Source organism: Pogoniulus pusillus, chromosome 13 (genome assembly GCF_015220805.1).
Source record: "Pogoniulus pusillus isolate bPogPus1 chromosome 13, bPogPus1.pri, whole genome shotgun sequence".
Lineage (NCBI taxonomy): Eukaryota > Metazoa > Chordata > Aves > Piciformes > Lybiidae > Pogoniulus > Pogoniulus pusillus.
Genome location: NC_087276.1, coordinates 5,095,252 through 5,107,745, shown reverse-complemented (window position 1 = coordinate 5,107,745; position 12,494 = coordinate 5,095,252). Strand labels below are relative to the sequence as shown.

The 12,494-nt window shown below is 51.1% G+C and overlaps 1 protein-coding gene across 1 annotated transcript; it reads right to left on the bottom strand.

Annotated features, from left to right (window-relative positions):
- Positions 1–4,871: 4,871 nt before the first annotated feature.
- CHST2 (carbohydrate sulfotransferase 2) lies at positions 4,872–8,119 on the bottom strand. Its single transcript, XM_064152830.1, has one exon. It carries the CDS (start codon positions 8,024–8,026, stop codon positions 6,734–6,736), a length of 1,293 nt encoding a protein of 430 aa, XP_064008900.1. The 5' UTR covers positions 8,027–8,119; the 3' UTR covers positions 4,872–6,733.
- Positions 8,120–12,494: the final 4,375 nt, after the last annotated feature.

Here is a 12,494-nt window from a genome sequence, read left to right as displayed (position 1 = left end):
GCTTTGAGCAGGGGTTTAGACCAAAATACTCCTGAGACCACTTCCAATATGAATACAAACCCTATGAGGAGAGGCTGAGGGAGCTGGGGGTGTGCAGCCTGCACAAGAGGAGGCTCAGGGCAGACCTCATTGCTGTCTACAACTCCCTGAAGGGAGGCTGCAGCCAGGTGGGGGGTGGCCTCTTCTCCCAGGCAACCAGCAACAGAACAAGGGGACACAGTCTCAAGTTGTGCCAGGGTAGGTCTAGGCTGGATGTTAGGAGGAAGTTCTTCACAGAGAGAGTGATTGGCATTGGAATGGGCTGCCCAGGGAGGTGGTGGAGGCACCATCCCTTGAGGTCTTCAAGCAAAGCCTGGCTGAGGCACTTAGTGCCATGGCCTGGTTGACTGGCTAGGGCTGGGTGCTAGGTTGGACTGGATGATCTTGGAGGTCTCTTCCAACCTGCTTGATTCTATGATTCTATGAATTTACAAGGCCATGATTTTTCTGATACACCCTGAAATATAACTTCCACTGACTCTTGTATTATTACAACTCCAATGAAAATGACACATGAAGGTAATCATGAAAAGCTTAAGTGAAGAATTATGGATGTCATGACACCCAAAAGCTCTTATTTAAACACATGAGCACAACTCATTTGACACCAATTAATCTAAACAATTAGCTTTGGGAGGTTATTTTACTTTAAATGTGTGCAATGCAATAATTACTGCTGAAAAGTCATTCCATGTATTTTTTAGTATAGAATATGCATATTTTCATAAGATCCTATTCAGGATACAAAAGGTAAACCACATCCAGTGAGTGCCAGGGTAACCAGCAGAAAGCACTAGTCATCAAAGTTGAATACATCAATAGCAAGCAGTTTCACACAGCCTCCAAAGTAAATCTGCTTGCCTTATTCTTAGGCATAATTCCAGCAGAGTAACCCTGGCACAACACCCTTAATTGAAATGTCACTAGAACACAAACATTTTTGATGCATTTGATTAAGTACCAGAAGCAGATGTTCAGTCTGTTCAAGTTAAGCAGCCCCACACAGCTTGACACAACTGGCATTCACCACTCCAAAGAGACTCTGACCATACTTGAAGGGATGGACAGGAACAAACCTGGAAAACAGACTCTAAGACTATCCCATGCAGTATGCAAAAGCTCATGTTAAACACCCTTCATAGAATCACAGAATCATAGAAGCAAATAGGCTGGAAGAGACCTCCAAGATCATCCAGTCCAACCTAGCACCCAGCCCTAGACAATCAACCAGACCATGGCACTAAGTGCCACAGCCAGCCTTTTCTTCAACACCTCCAGGGACAATGACTCCACCACCTCCCTGGGCAGCCCATTCCAATGCCAATCACTCTCTCTGCCAACAACTTCCTCCTCACATCCAGCCTATACTTCTCCTGGCACAGCTTGAGGCTGTGTCCCCTTCTTCTGTTGCTGCTTGCCTGGCAGAAGAGACCAACCCCACCTGGCTACAGCCTCCCTTCAGGGAGCCTCCTCTTCTGCAGGCTGCACACCCCCAGCTCCCTCAGCCTCTCCTCACAGGGCTCTGCTCCAGACCCCTCACCAGCTTCATTGCCCTTCTCTGGACACCTTCCAGTACCTCAGCTTCTCTCTTGAACTGAGGAGCCCAGAACTGGACACAGCACTCAAGGTGTGGCCTGACCAGTGCTGAGTACAGGGGCAGAAGAACCTCCCTTGTCCTGCTGGTCACACTGTTCCTGATCCAGGCCAGGATGCCATTGGCTCTGCTGCCCACCTGGGCACACTGCTGCCTCATCTTCAGCTACTCTCTACCAGCACCCCCAGGTCCCTTCCTGACTGGTTGCTCTCCAGCCACTCTGTCCCCAGCCTGTAGTGCTGCTTGGGGTTGTCGTGGCCAAAGTGTAGAACCCTGCCCTTGGCCTTGTTCAATCTCATCCCATTGGCTTCTGCCCACCCATCCAGCCTGGCAAAGTCTCTCTTCAGGGCTCACTTACCCTCCAACAGATCCACAGCTGCTCCTAGCTTGGTGTCATCTGCAAACGTATTGATACTGGAGTCAATTCCCTGCTCCAGATCACCAATAAAGATACTGAACATTTTCAAAGCCAATTAAAACACACCACAGAAATTAAAAACAAAGAGGGACATTAAAAAATAACTCTGCTCCTCATAGTTTACAGGATAAAAAAAAACTTGGAAGCATTTACTGTAATCCCCATCATTTCCTCCCAAGGGAGCTCCGTTTGACCCATAAGGGAAAAACAGGGGGGTTGGGTTTACATTAAGTCAGTTAAATTCCTCTCCCAGTCAAGCATGAAGCTTAACACCTGAAAAACTTCTGCAGAGCCATGGGGAAAATGAAGAACTTCCTCCTTTTGTTAGAAAGACTGAAATACATTTTATCCAACTGTTCTTTTTCATGATCAGGATTTAGGTCAGCTGCAGCTACTTGCACATTTTTACACACTTTCTATTTTAAGTTCATTCAGGGCAGGACAGATGGGTTTTCCTGTGTTTTGAGGCTCTCAGTGTTGCCTACCATTTACAGCACTTGCAGAGGTTTCTGGGGTTGCTCACAGCAAACAGCAGGCAGTTGCACATTGGCCTTTCTGTTCCATTGACACCACTTCTTGTCTGCCAAAGCCTCCCTCCCAGTTCAGTGCAACTTGGTGCACCCTGTATCTTGTGTGTGCTATCGATTATCACAGTATCATCAGGGTTGGAAGAGACCTCACAGATCATCAAGTCCAACCCTTTACCACAGAGCTCAAGGCCAGACCATGGCACCAAGTGCCACGTCCAGTCCTGCCTTGAACAGCTCCAGGGACGGCGACTCCACCACCTCCCCGGGCAGCCCATTCCAGTGTCCAATGACTCTCTCAGGGAAGAACTTTCTCCTTACCTCCAGCCTAAATTTCCCCTGGCATAGCCTGAGGCTGTGTCCTCTTGTTCTGGTGCTGGCCACCTGAGAGAAGAGAGCAACCTCCTCCTGGCCACAACCTCCCCTCAGGTAGTTGTAGACAGCAATAAGGTCACTCCTGAGCCTCCTCTTCTCCAGGCTAACCAATCCCAGCTCCCTCAGCCTCTCCTCGTAGGGCTGTGCTCAAGGCCTCTCCCCAGCCTCGTCGCCCTTCTCTGGACACGCTCAAGCATCTCAATGTCCCTCCTAAACTGGGGGCCCAGAACTGAACACAGCACTCAAGGTGTGGTCTAACCAGTGCAGAGTACAGGGGCAGAATGACCTCCCTGCTCCTGCTGACCACACCATTCCTGATGCAGGCCAGGATGCCACTGGCTCTCTTGGCCACCTGGGCACACTGCTGGCTCATGTTCAGGCGGGATTAGTTGCCAACACAACCACCAGCTTCAGCTGAAGCAGCACACTGTAATTATTAAATCAGACAGAAAACAAACCCAGGCAGTAGATTTAAGCATAAAAGTCGAGTTATATTTAAACATTCTGACCTTAGCTAGATGTTCCTCCTCCCAACAGGCAGAGGGCTTTTATAACCATGTTCATAATCTTTCACAGAATCATAGAATCAATCAGTTTGGAAGAGACCCCCAAGCTCATCCAGTCCAACCTAGCACCCAGCCCTATCCAGTCAACTAGACCATGGCACCAAGTGCCTCATTCAGGCTTTTCTTGAAGACCTCCAGGGACAGTGACTCCTATCTTTTTAATTTTCCACACTTTCAAAACTTTTTTGGCTTGTTAAATCCCCTCTAACCCTCTTTTCTGAATACAAGAAAGGACTACTTTAGCTGGCCATGTGCTTAGTTTCTTTGAATGGAGCAGCATTATACACAGGGCTTAGCCCACTTGAATTTTACACAAGCAGAATCTCACTCACTCCTCCTGAAACTTCACCTGAACCAAATTGCAGTCCTTTATTTTCTTTGCATTACTTCTTCTGTTCACCAAGACATGCCCAGGTGCAACTGTACAGTGTGTTGGGTAATTTCTTGCTGCAATGTAGTAGGTGGAGCTGAAATTATGGCCCCGGCTCAGCTGCTGCTAACTCTGCTGGCACACCATTCCTACCAGTAAAGTGAAGCAGATGCTTGCAAGGCAGCGTTATTAGAAGAGTAGCAACGACAGGATGAGCTTCTAGAGTCCAAATGAGCTTTTTGGAAGCTAAGGCAATTGGTCTCATCTATTCCCAGGCAATTAGTTCTCGTTCAGTTTCCTTACCCAGAAAACTTGCCCAGAAGAGAGCGTGGAGCTCTGCACCCACGGATGCCGGTGCTTCAGCCAGCCCAAACGGAGAGAGGTAACGCTCCAACGTGACAAAGCCCCGCTCAGAACCGGCAGCAACGCTTCAGCCACAAGGCAGCGGGAGACGAAACCGCAGCGCAGCGTCCCAGCTCGGAGGGGCAGCGGGGCCCGCGTCCCTGCGGGGAGCACACAGCTCCGCAGAGAGGCTCTGCGGCTCCCCGGCCGCTCCGCCGGCAGCACAGCTGCCACGCACCGTGCGCGGCTGCTCGCAGGCAGCCCTGCGCGCTGCGGACCGCGCTGCCCGAGGAGGCGGCCGATGAGTAAAAAGCAAGTGACATATAAAAAGCAAGTGACATGCTCTGTAAGCAGATCAGATTTTCCAGAGCTGCCCCAGGACGCAATGACTGAAAGTAAGAAAAAAAAAAAAACAAACCCAAAAGGGCAGGGCTCAAACCCAGACGTCCAAAATCCACTCCGCAGTGGTAACAAGAAACACCTCATTTCAGAGCTACCTTCACTTGTATTTTCAATCCCATTTTAAGCACTGCTGTCTGGAACGTGGGAATATCAGTTGTAAGATCTCCCACACAGAGATGTTATTTGTACCGGTGGTAAAGACATACCGAGGCAACAGACGTGCAAATGCATCATGCAGTCATCTTTTAACTGGTTTATTGTTACCTTTTCAGAGTAGGTTCAATATCTAATGCCAAAGTTTCATCAAGAACTCAGATGAACTTAGTAGCCAGTTATCACCTGCTTAACTTAAAGTACCAACACAAGGAACTGACATATTATACATCACCAAAAAATCCACACATACACACACACACACACACACTTAAGAGCATCCTGTTTGTAGCAGTTTATTTTCACACATCGAGACTGCTGTTTCACCTACTCAGACTCTTCACATTTTCTGAAGGCACAACACCCAAATAGGCAATGTAAAACGTTACTTCCTGTAGAAAAGCCTTAGAATCTTCTAAGAGACCAGTCTGGCAAAACCACTTTTGTCGATTAAAAACTCCAGTTCCAAAATGAGCCTTCGAAAAGCATCACAGAACACCACCAAGATTAAAAGCTACTTGAGGTGTCTGCACTTCTCATGCAACAGACCACTTAAGCTTTAATAGAACAGGCCTTTTTTTTTTTTCCAGGAAATTATAAAAGCAGAAGTAGTAAAATCTCTCTTTTTTTTGGTTCTTTTTTGGAATCAAGTTTTAACAATGGGACAAGAGTCTCTAGGCAAAGCTCCCAGAAAGAGCCAGACCACCATCTGGCTCCATTGTAGAGCATGACAATTCAGGAGAAACAAGTATCTCACCAGTGCTCTGAAACCAAATGATAGATTGACTCTGTAAAAGCTTCATTATAGCTATGAACACGCAGCTGTACATTTCCTCCCTCCCTGTACATAAATATACCCTCCAATATTTAGACAAAGGGGGAAAAAAATAAATCATTTTTCTATGCCTCCCTGTTATGCTCGTTACCAATCAACGCCGAGAACTATCTTACATATCTTATTGTTAGCATTATAGAATAGATAGAATATATATCACTTTGTTTGTTTTCACACATGCTAAAATTTCCAGTATGATAAATGACAGTTTAAAATCCTCGCACTTCTTGTCACACTGTAGATCCACTTCTATTTGACAGCAAACTCCTGGACATACATGTCAAAGACAGAAATAAATACTGCTGCGATGTTAAAAGAACATTTTAAAACTCTTTAGGACACTAATAACAGCAGCACAGGAAAGACTCCTTAAATACAACAGGAAAGACATTAGTGAAATAGAAATCTGCTTTGCCATAAGTCATAAAACCTGCGCTACGTTTGCGAGACCTGCGCTTGCATCTGTGAGAGCAGCTCATCATCTTCGAATACATCAAACGTTGCACTCCAGCCCCTCCACCCATACCCTTTAAAAAGTCCACGCTGCTATTTTAAGCAAGCATTCCCCTCAGCTGTACATAAGAAACACTGTTAATTCCCAAACAATTGAGGTAATTATAAAAATGAATATCATTTATTGTTTTATTACTATCTCGTCTGAATATTTGCTTTCATACAAAAGTCTGATTTTTCAGCATTAGGCTTTCCAAGGGCATCCCCTCCACATCAAGAGAGATAAAGATGTGTTAGGAATTGTGCAAGAGGTTTGGGTTTTTTTTGTTACCGTCTTCAAATCCACCAGAAATCCATAAACAGTATTTTGGTACAGAATCACTGCCTGGCGTTTTAGAGGAGAATGGAGCTTTACACGTATTTTAGTTCCACTTAATTACCTTTTATCGCCTCTAACCCAATGCAAGGTGGTGGGGGGGATGAAAAGAAAAAAGAAACCATCACAGTACTGTATGTTACCCTTCAGCAGTCTTTGGAGCAAACTGGAAACCAGGCTGTTTTTCCCAGATCCGTCCCTCACCCAAGCCAGCAGGAGCGGCTCCTCTCCCTGGCAAGGCTCAGCCACTACTGACGGTGGTCGCTGGACACCAGCTGCCCCGTCATAGCCGTGGCTTCCTGAGCAACGTTCTGCTGAGGTCCTTCACCTCTTCAGGGCTGCTGACCTTCTCGTAGCCTAGCAGGGCCATGGGTTGGTGGCAGTACTCCTCAACCTGCTTGATCTGCTGGTAGCTGAGTGCAGTCCTCCAGGCACTCAGTGCCTGAGTGGCATTCCTGGCTGACACCACAAAAGGTTTGGAGGAGTAGCCAGGGCCACTGGTCATGTTGAGGGCAAACTTCTCCATCTCTGGGCTGACCGACAGGTTGACAAACCCATACACCTGCCGGAGGGTCTTGACGGGTTCCACCACCAGGTCCTCATAGCGCACGGCCATGTAGTTGCCCTGGAGCCAGTCAGGGGGGTGCAAAGCAGTCTGCAGGGTCTTGGCCATGCTGCTGCAGATGACCTCCATGGCACCGAGGGCATGGTAGTCCGAGCCGCCTCCTCCCTCCTTCTTCACACCCAGCTTGTGGCCCGCATCAAGGAACGGCATGCGGTGGATGCGGGGGTCCCGGCTCCTCACCACCTGCAGGCTCTCCCGGATGAGTCCATGCCGGGACCTGATGCGGGAGCTGGCAACGGCCCGCGGATCTCGCACCAGGTGGATGACTTTGAGGTCCAGGGTTGGATCCCTCATGAGCGGGGCAAGAACAGCCAAGTCGAAGACACGGACACCCTTGATGACCAGTGTGTGATACTTGTGGCATTCCTCCTGGAAGCGGCTGAGGTGCTGTGGGGGGCACTTTTTGCACACCCGATCATCCACCATACCCACCACCTCCTTGCGGTAGGCCGGACAGAGGGGAGAGGAGCAGATGACCTTGTTGGTGGCCGCCCCGAAGATACCCATCGTGGTGAGGTTCTTGCCGGCGCCGGCCGTACTGTAGAGCTGGAAGACGGAGAGGTCGCAGCGATACAGGGAGCTCAGCATATCGCGGGCCGCCCCCTGCAGCGAGACCGCGTCCCCGGGGTACAGCTTCTGCCAGACGTGCCACACCGGCTCGTAGAGAAAGAAGACCTCGGGGTTCTGATTGAAGAGCTCACCGAAGAAAGACGATCCCGAGCGCCAGGTAGTGAAGACATAGACCAGCTGCCGCCGGGCGCCCGCCGGACCACGGCTCCCGGCCGGCGGCGGCGGGGGCGGTGGGAGTCGGTGGCGGGGGGCCGTCGGGGGCTCCCCGCAGCGCCGCAGCCCCCGCCGCCACTTGTATTCCAGCAGGTTGAGGGCGGCGAGGACCAGCAAGACCGCGTATCCCAGGCACAGCGCCAGCGCCTTCCGCCGGCACACTTTCATGCTGGGCAGCGACGGGGCCAACTGTTGCTCAGCGCCCTGGCGCCCCGGGGCCCGTGGCGGGCAGCAGGGCGCGCCGCCCCCGGCGCCGGCCCCCGGCCGGCCCCCCGCGCCCAGCCTGCATGGCGCAGTCGCCGCGACGGCCCCGCGACGGCCCCACGACTGCCCCCACCCCTCCGCTGCCCTACTTAGCAACCGCGCGTCCGCCCGCGCTTCTTCCGCGTCGCCATCGCCGAGCAGCCGCGGACGCCGCAGCAGCCCAGCTCACGGCGGCCGCCGGAGCGAGGCGGTGCCGCGCTCCGCTCCGCCCCGCAGCGAGGGGGCGGGAGCAAGGGGCGACGATCGGGGAGGGTGGGCAGGGCTCTGTACTGCGCCGCTCCGCAAGCACGCATGACGCCCCCGCTCCGCGCCGCAGCGGGGAGAGCCTGGCCTGCCGCCGCCACCGCGCAGAGAACCGCGGCGGAGGTGCGGCCCGACACGGCCGCGCCCCGCCCCGCGCTGCCCATTGGCCGTGGCGGCCGCCGCTTTGACCGCAGTTTGCCTCCTGCCTCCGCGCCGGGTCGCCCCCGGTGCGCGCCGTGGCGGTGCTGCTGATCCCCCTAGTGCCCCGCCGCTGGTGTCGGTCTGCAGCGCTCCCTTCCCGTCTGTCCGCAGAGGGCGTCCCGCTCGGGGCGCAGCGCCGCGCCAGTGCGCGCTGTTAGGCATTGCTCCGTTGTTGCTGGGAGGAGAGGGGGTGTCCGTCAGACCTGCTCCAGGGGCGCAGGCTCAGCCCCCAGCGATGCCTCGGACAGTGAAGCGGCGCCGCTAGCAGGCGGCAGGAAATTCAGCTAGAGGGAGGCCGGGAGTGGGTGAAGCCGCGGCTCTGGCTGCCGGTCCCGTTAGCTTGGTATTTCCAAAGGCTCGCATTTATCAGACGTCATTTAACAACTGCTCCAAAATCAGCAAGCCCAAACTCAGCCTGCGGTTCCACACAGCATAACCGCTGCAACGGCGCCGTCACTTTGCAGTCTCCAGGTGTCTCTTCGTCCTCTGGAGCTGACACGGGTTTGTAACGGCTTGCGAAGTGCCTAGCGCTGCACTGCACTGCGCCCGCCTGGATGCCGGGTCGCTGCCCCAGCCTGTGGCAAGTGGCACTGCTTGCAAGCCACAAGCCCGAGGGGCTGGTTACAGCGAAGGAGAGTTTCTGCTAGGGACAAGCAAGAAGAAGGTCAAGCCCAGCACCACTGCCACAGCTCATCTGCCCAATCCGGGCGGATTTGCTCGGTGAGGACCGAGAGCTGCCCCGGCTCCCACGGCAGGCACCCAACTCAGCATCTGGCTGGCAACTCAGCGCCCCAGAATGGTTATCACTTGCACAGAACCACTGTGGTTGGAAAAGGCCATTAAGCTCATCAAGTCCAACTACTATCTAACTCTAGCACGGCCCTTACTGCGCTGTATCTTTGGGCACCACATAGAGACAGCTTTTAAATACACCATGAGATGGCATTTCAGCTAGCTCTGTGGGCAGCCTATTCGGGTCTTCGAGAACCCTCTCAGTACACATGGTTTTTCTAGTACCTAACTTTAACCTCTCCTGGCATAACTTGATGCCATTTCCTTGTCCTGCCAGTTGTGACTTGAGAGAAGAAACCAATACCAACATCTCTACAACCTCTTCTCAGGTAGTCATAGACAGCAATAAGATCTCCTCTCAGCCTCCTTTTTTTTCTCAGACTAAACTATCCCAGCTCCCTCAGATGCTCCTCTTATGAGGCTTGTTCTCAAGAACACCTTCGTTGCCCTTCTCTGGACCCACTCCAACACCTCATATACTGCAGCACTGTGCTAGTTTAAAGCTAGCTGGAATGTTTTGGTGAGAAGAATTGGATACTGGGCTGTGAAAAGGAAACAATGGTGATGTCTACTTCACTCATAGGCTTGCTGAGATGTATAAGAACAAGAATACAAACATAGGTAACAGAGTTGCTCTCTGGGCTTTGTGGGCTGCACCTCTCTCTAACCTAACCTGCCACCTGTGTGACTGATCTATCTGCTTCCTAACCCTGGCCTACCCTCCAAGCTACCTTGAGCATAAGGCAAAGTCTTGGGTAAGGTAGAAGGGTAGGAGGAAGGTGGAAGGGTGGTTGGGAGCCCCTCCTGGGGACTCAGGTGTCTGGGAGGGCTGCTGTGTTTCTGTATTACCTTTTAACTTGTCTATTTCTGTATCTGTTGTAAATGTCTGCTTGTATATCTGTGCTAAGCTGTAAATATAAAGCTTCACTCAATTTCCAGAGCCACTGAGTCTAGTCTGGGTGATTTTCCAAAGTGTGGGGGCACAGGGAACACCCAAACCATCACAAGCACCCAAAACTGAGCAAGCACTGGGAGGACATCTTTGTAACTTCTGTGCTCTACAGCCACAGCCGTTGCGTGAAGGGTAATACAAGCACTGCACACACAGTATCATCATCATCATCAGGGTTGGAAGAGACCTCACAGATCATCAAGTCCAACCCTTTACCACAGAGCTCAAGGCTAGACCATGGCACCAAGTGCCACGTCCAACCTTGCCTTGAAGTGCCCCAGGGACGGCGACTCCACCACCTCCCCGGGCAGCCCATTCCAGTGTCCAATGACTCTCTCAGGGAAGAACTTTCTCCTCACCTCCAGCCTAAATTTCCCCTGGTGTAGCTTGAGGCTGTGTCCTCTTGTTCTGGTGCTGGCCACCTGAGAGGAGAGAGCAACCTCCTCCTGGCTACAGCCACCCCTTCAGGTAGTTGTAGACAGCAATAAGGTGGTGCAGCTCCAGGTGCTATAAATGTACACATCTGCTCAACACACCCACAAACAGCACTTCACAACTCCAGCCTGGATGGCAGACTTCGGGGAGCACAGACTTCATAATGCTGCCCAGTGGTTCCGTGATGTCAAGGAATGTTGCAGAGCTTCCCTGCTTTCCCCAGGGAGATTAGAGGAGGTAGAGGAGTGATCACGAGTCACAGGAGCACTTGGTGACTGTTCTTTCACTGCTTTCATTCCCGAGCAGCTCTCACATCCCTGCAGCCTTCCTTTCCCACCATTCACGTTATGTGTGGGCTACCTCTACAGGGCAGGTGGTAGGTTTGAGCTGCTGGAGGGCTGCACCTGGCTCGGGCACACACTGCTCCCTCCACAATGGACAGCACTGACAAAAGGTTGTGCTGGAATCTTTATGGCATGGCTCCAGCAGCACAGCACACGCTTTTGCTCTCAGTGGATCAAACACAAATCCAGCTGGTGTGTGTATTTTCAAAGAGGAGAGAAAATAGCAGGACGGGGAGAAGGCACTGAATGCCTAAGCAAACTTCATAGCCCTTATTGCAAGGACTTCTGTGCCGCTCACAGATTCTCTACAGGGGTAATAACAGCCAAGCTGCCTCTACAGAAAAAGCTTATAAGCCCTTTCCAGCCCCAAAGGGAAGGGTAACATTGATAGCAGGAGGGATGTGATTCCTCTTCCCTGCTCACTTCTCCAAGCCACGCAGTTTGGCAGGGCTGGGTGGCAGGATGAGGGGAGCAGGGAGTGAACGCCAGTCTGAGACACTGCTGCCACCCACACGCTGCTGCTGTCATGCACGAGATGTGGCAACCAAACCACATGGGACAAGTCAGAGGAATCATTTCCCAACCTGACAATGACTCTGGTCCTTGGTACTAAAATATTACTTTGACTTTCCATATCAAAACAAAGTGTTAAAAGCAGAATTTAAGCAACCACTAAATATTTGAGCAAAGTCAGTACTTCATCAGTGAGGGAGAAGGAGAAGCCTTTTTTTCCCCCTCTACAGGAGTCAAGAGGAAACTCAAAGCCACATTCTGCAAAGATTATTTGTTATTTAATGGGTGAAATAAGTGAAAAGCTTAAATCTTAGGAGCTTAAAACAACAGACTTGTAACTTTGACATGAAAAAGGATATGCCTCTGATGCACCTTGCAGCATAAAACTCCTGCAGTTACTTTATCCTTTAGACCTAATCCCTGAGTTCTTAATGGGCAGAAGGACTTCTGCTTCTATTCCTTATATATAACTATGGATCAAATACTTATTTGGCTTTGCACACTCACTGAAGAGGACTTCACCCAGTTAAAGCAGAGATGTTTGATTTTTGAGTGCTCTGTAATAGAAACAATTAAGCTACGTTAAGTGATGAGTAACAACAGCAGAGTGAGATACAGTAGCTCATAAAACAGTAAAACACACACACACCCCCCAACCCCACCCCCCCCCCCCCCCCCAAAAAATATTCTACTGGAGCAGTAATAAAGGACAGAGACTACAGGGAGCAAGCCCAAGTTATAGCCATGAGAAAAATGATTGAAACACTACGAAGTTCAGAGTAAATCCCTCTTGCCATTTCACTTGAAGACAAGTCTGACATTCGGTACAGAACCTAAAAAGCCATCTCCAGTTCTCACACCATTTAATTTTAGCAAGGAACTGATGAAGACA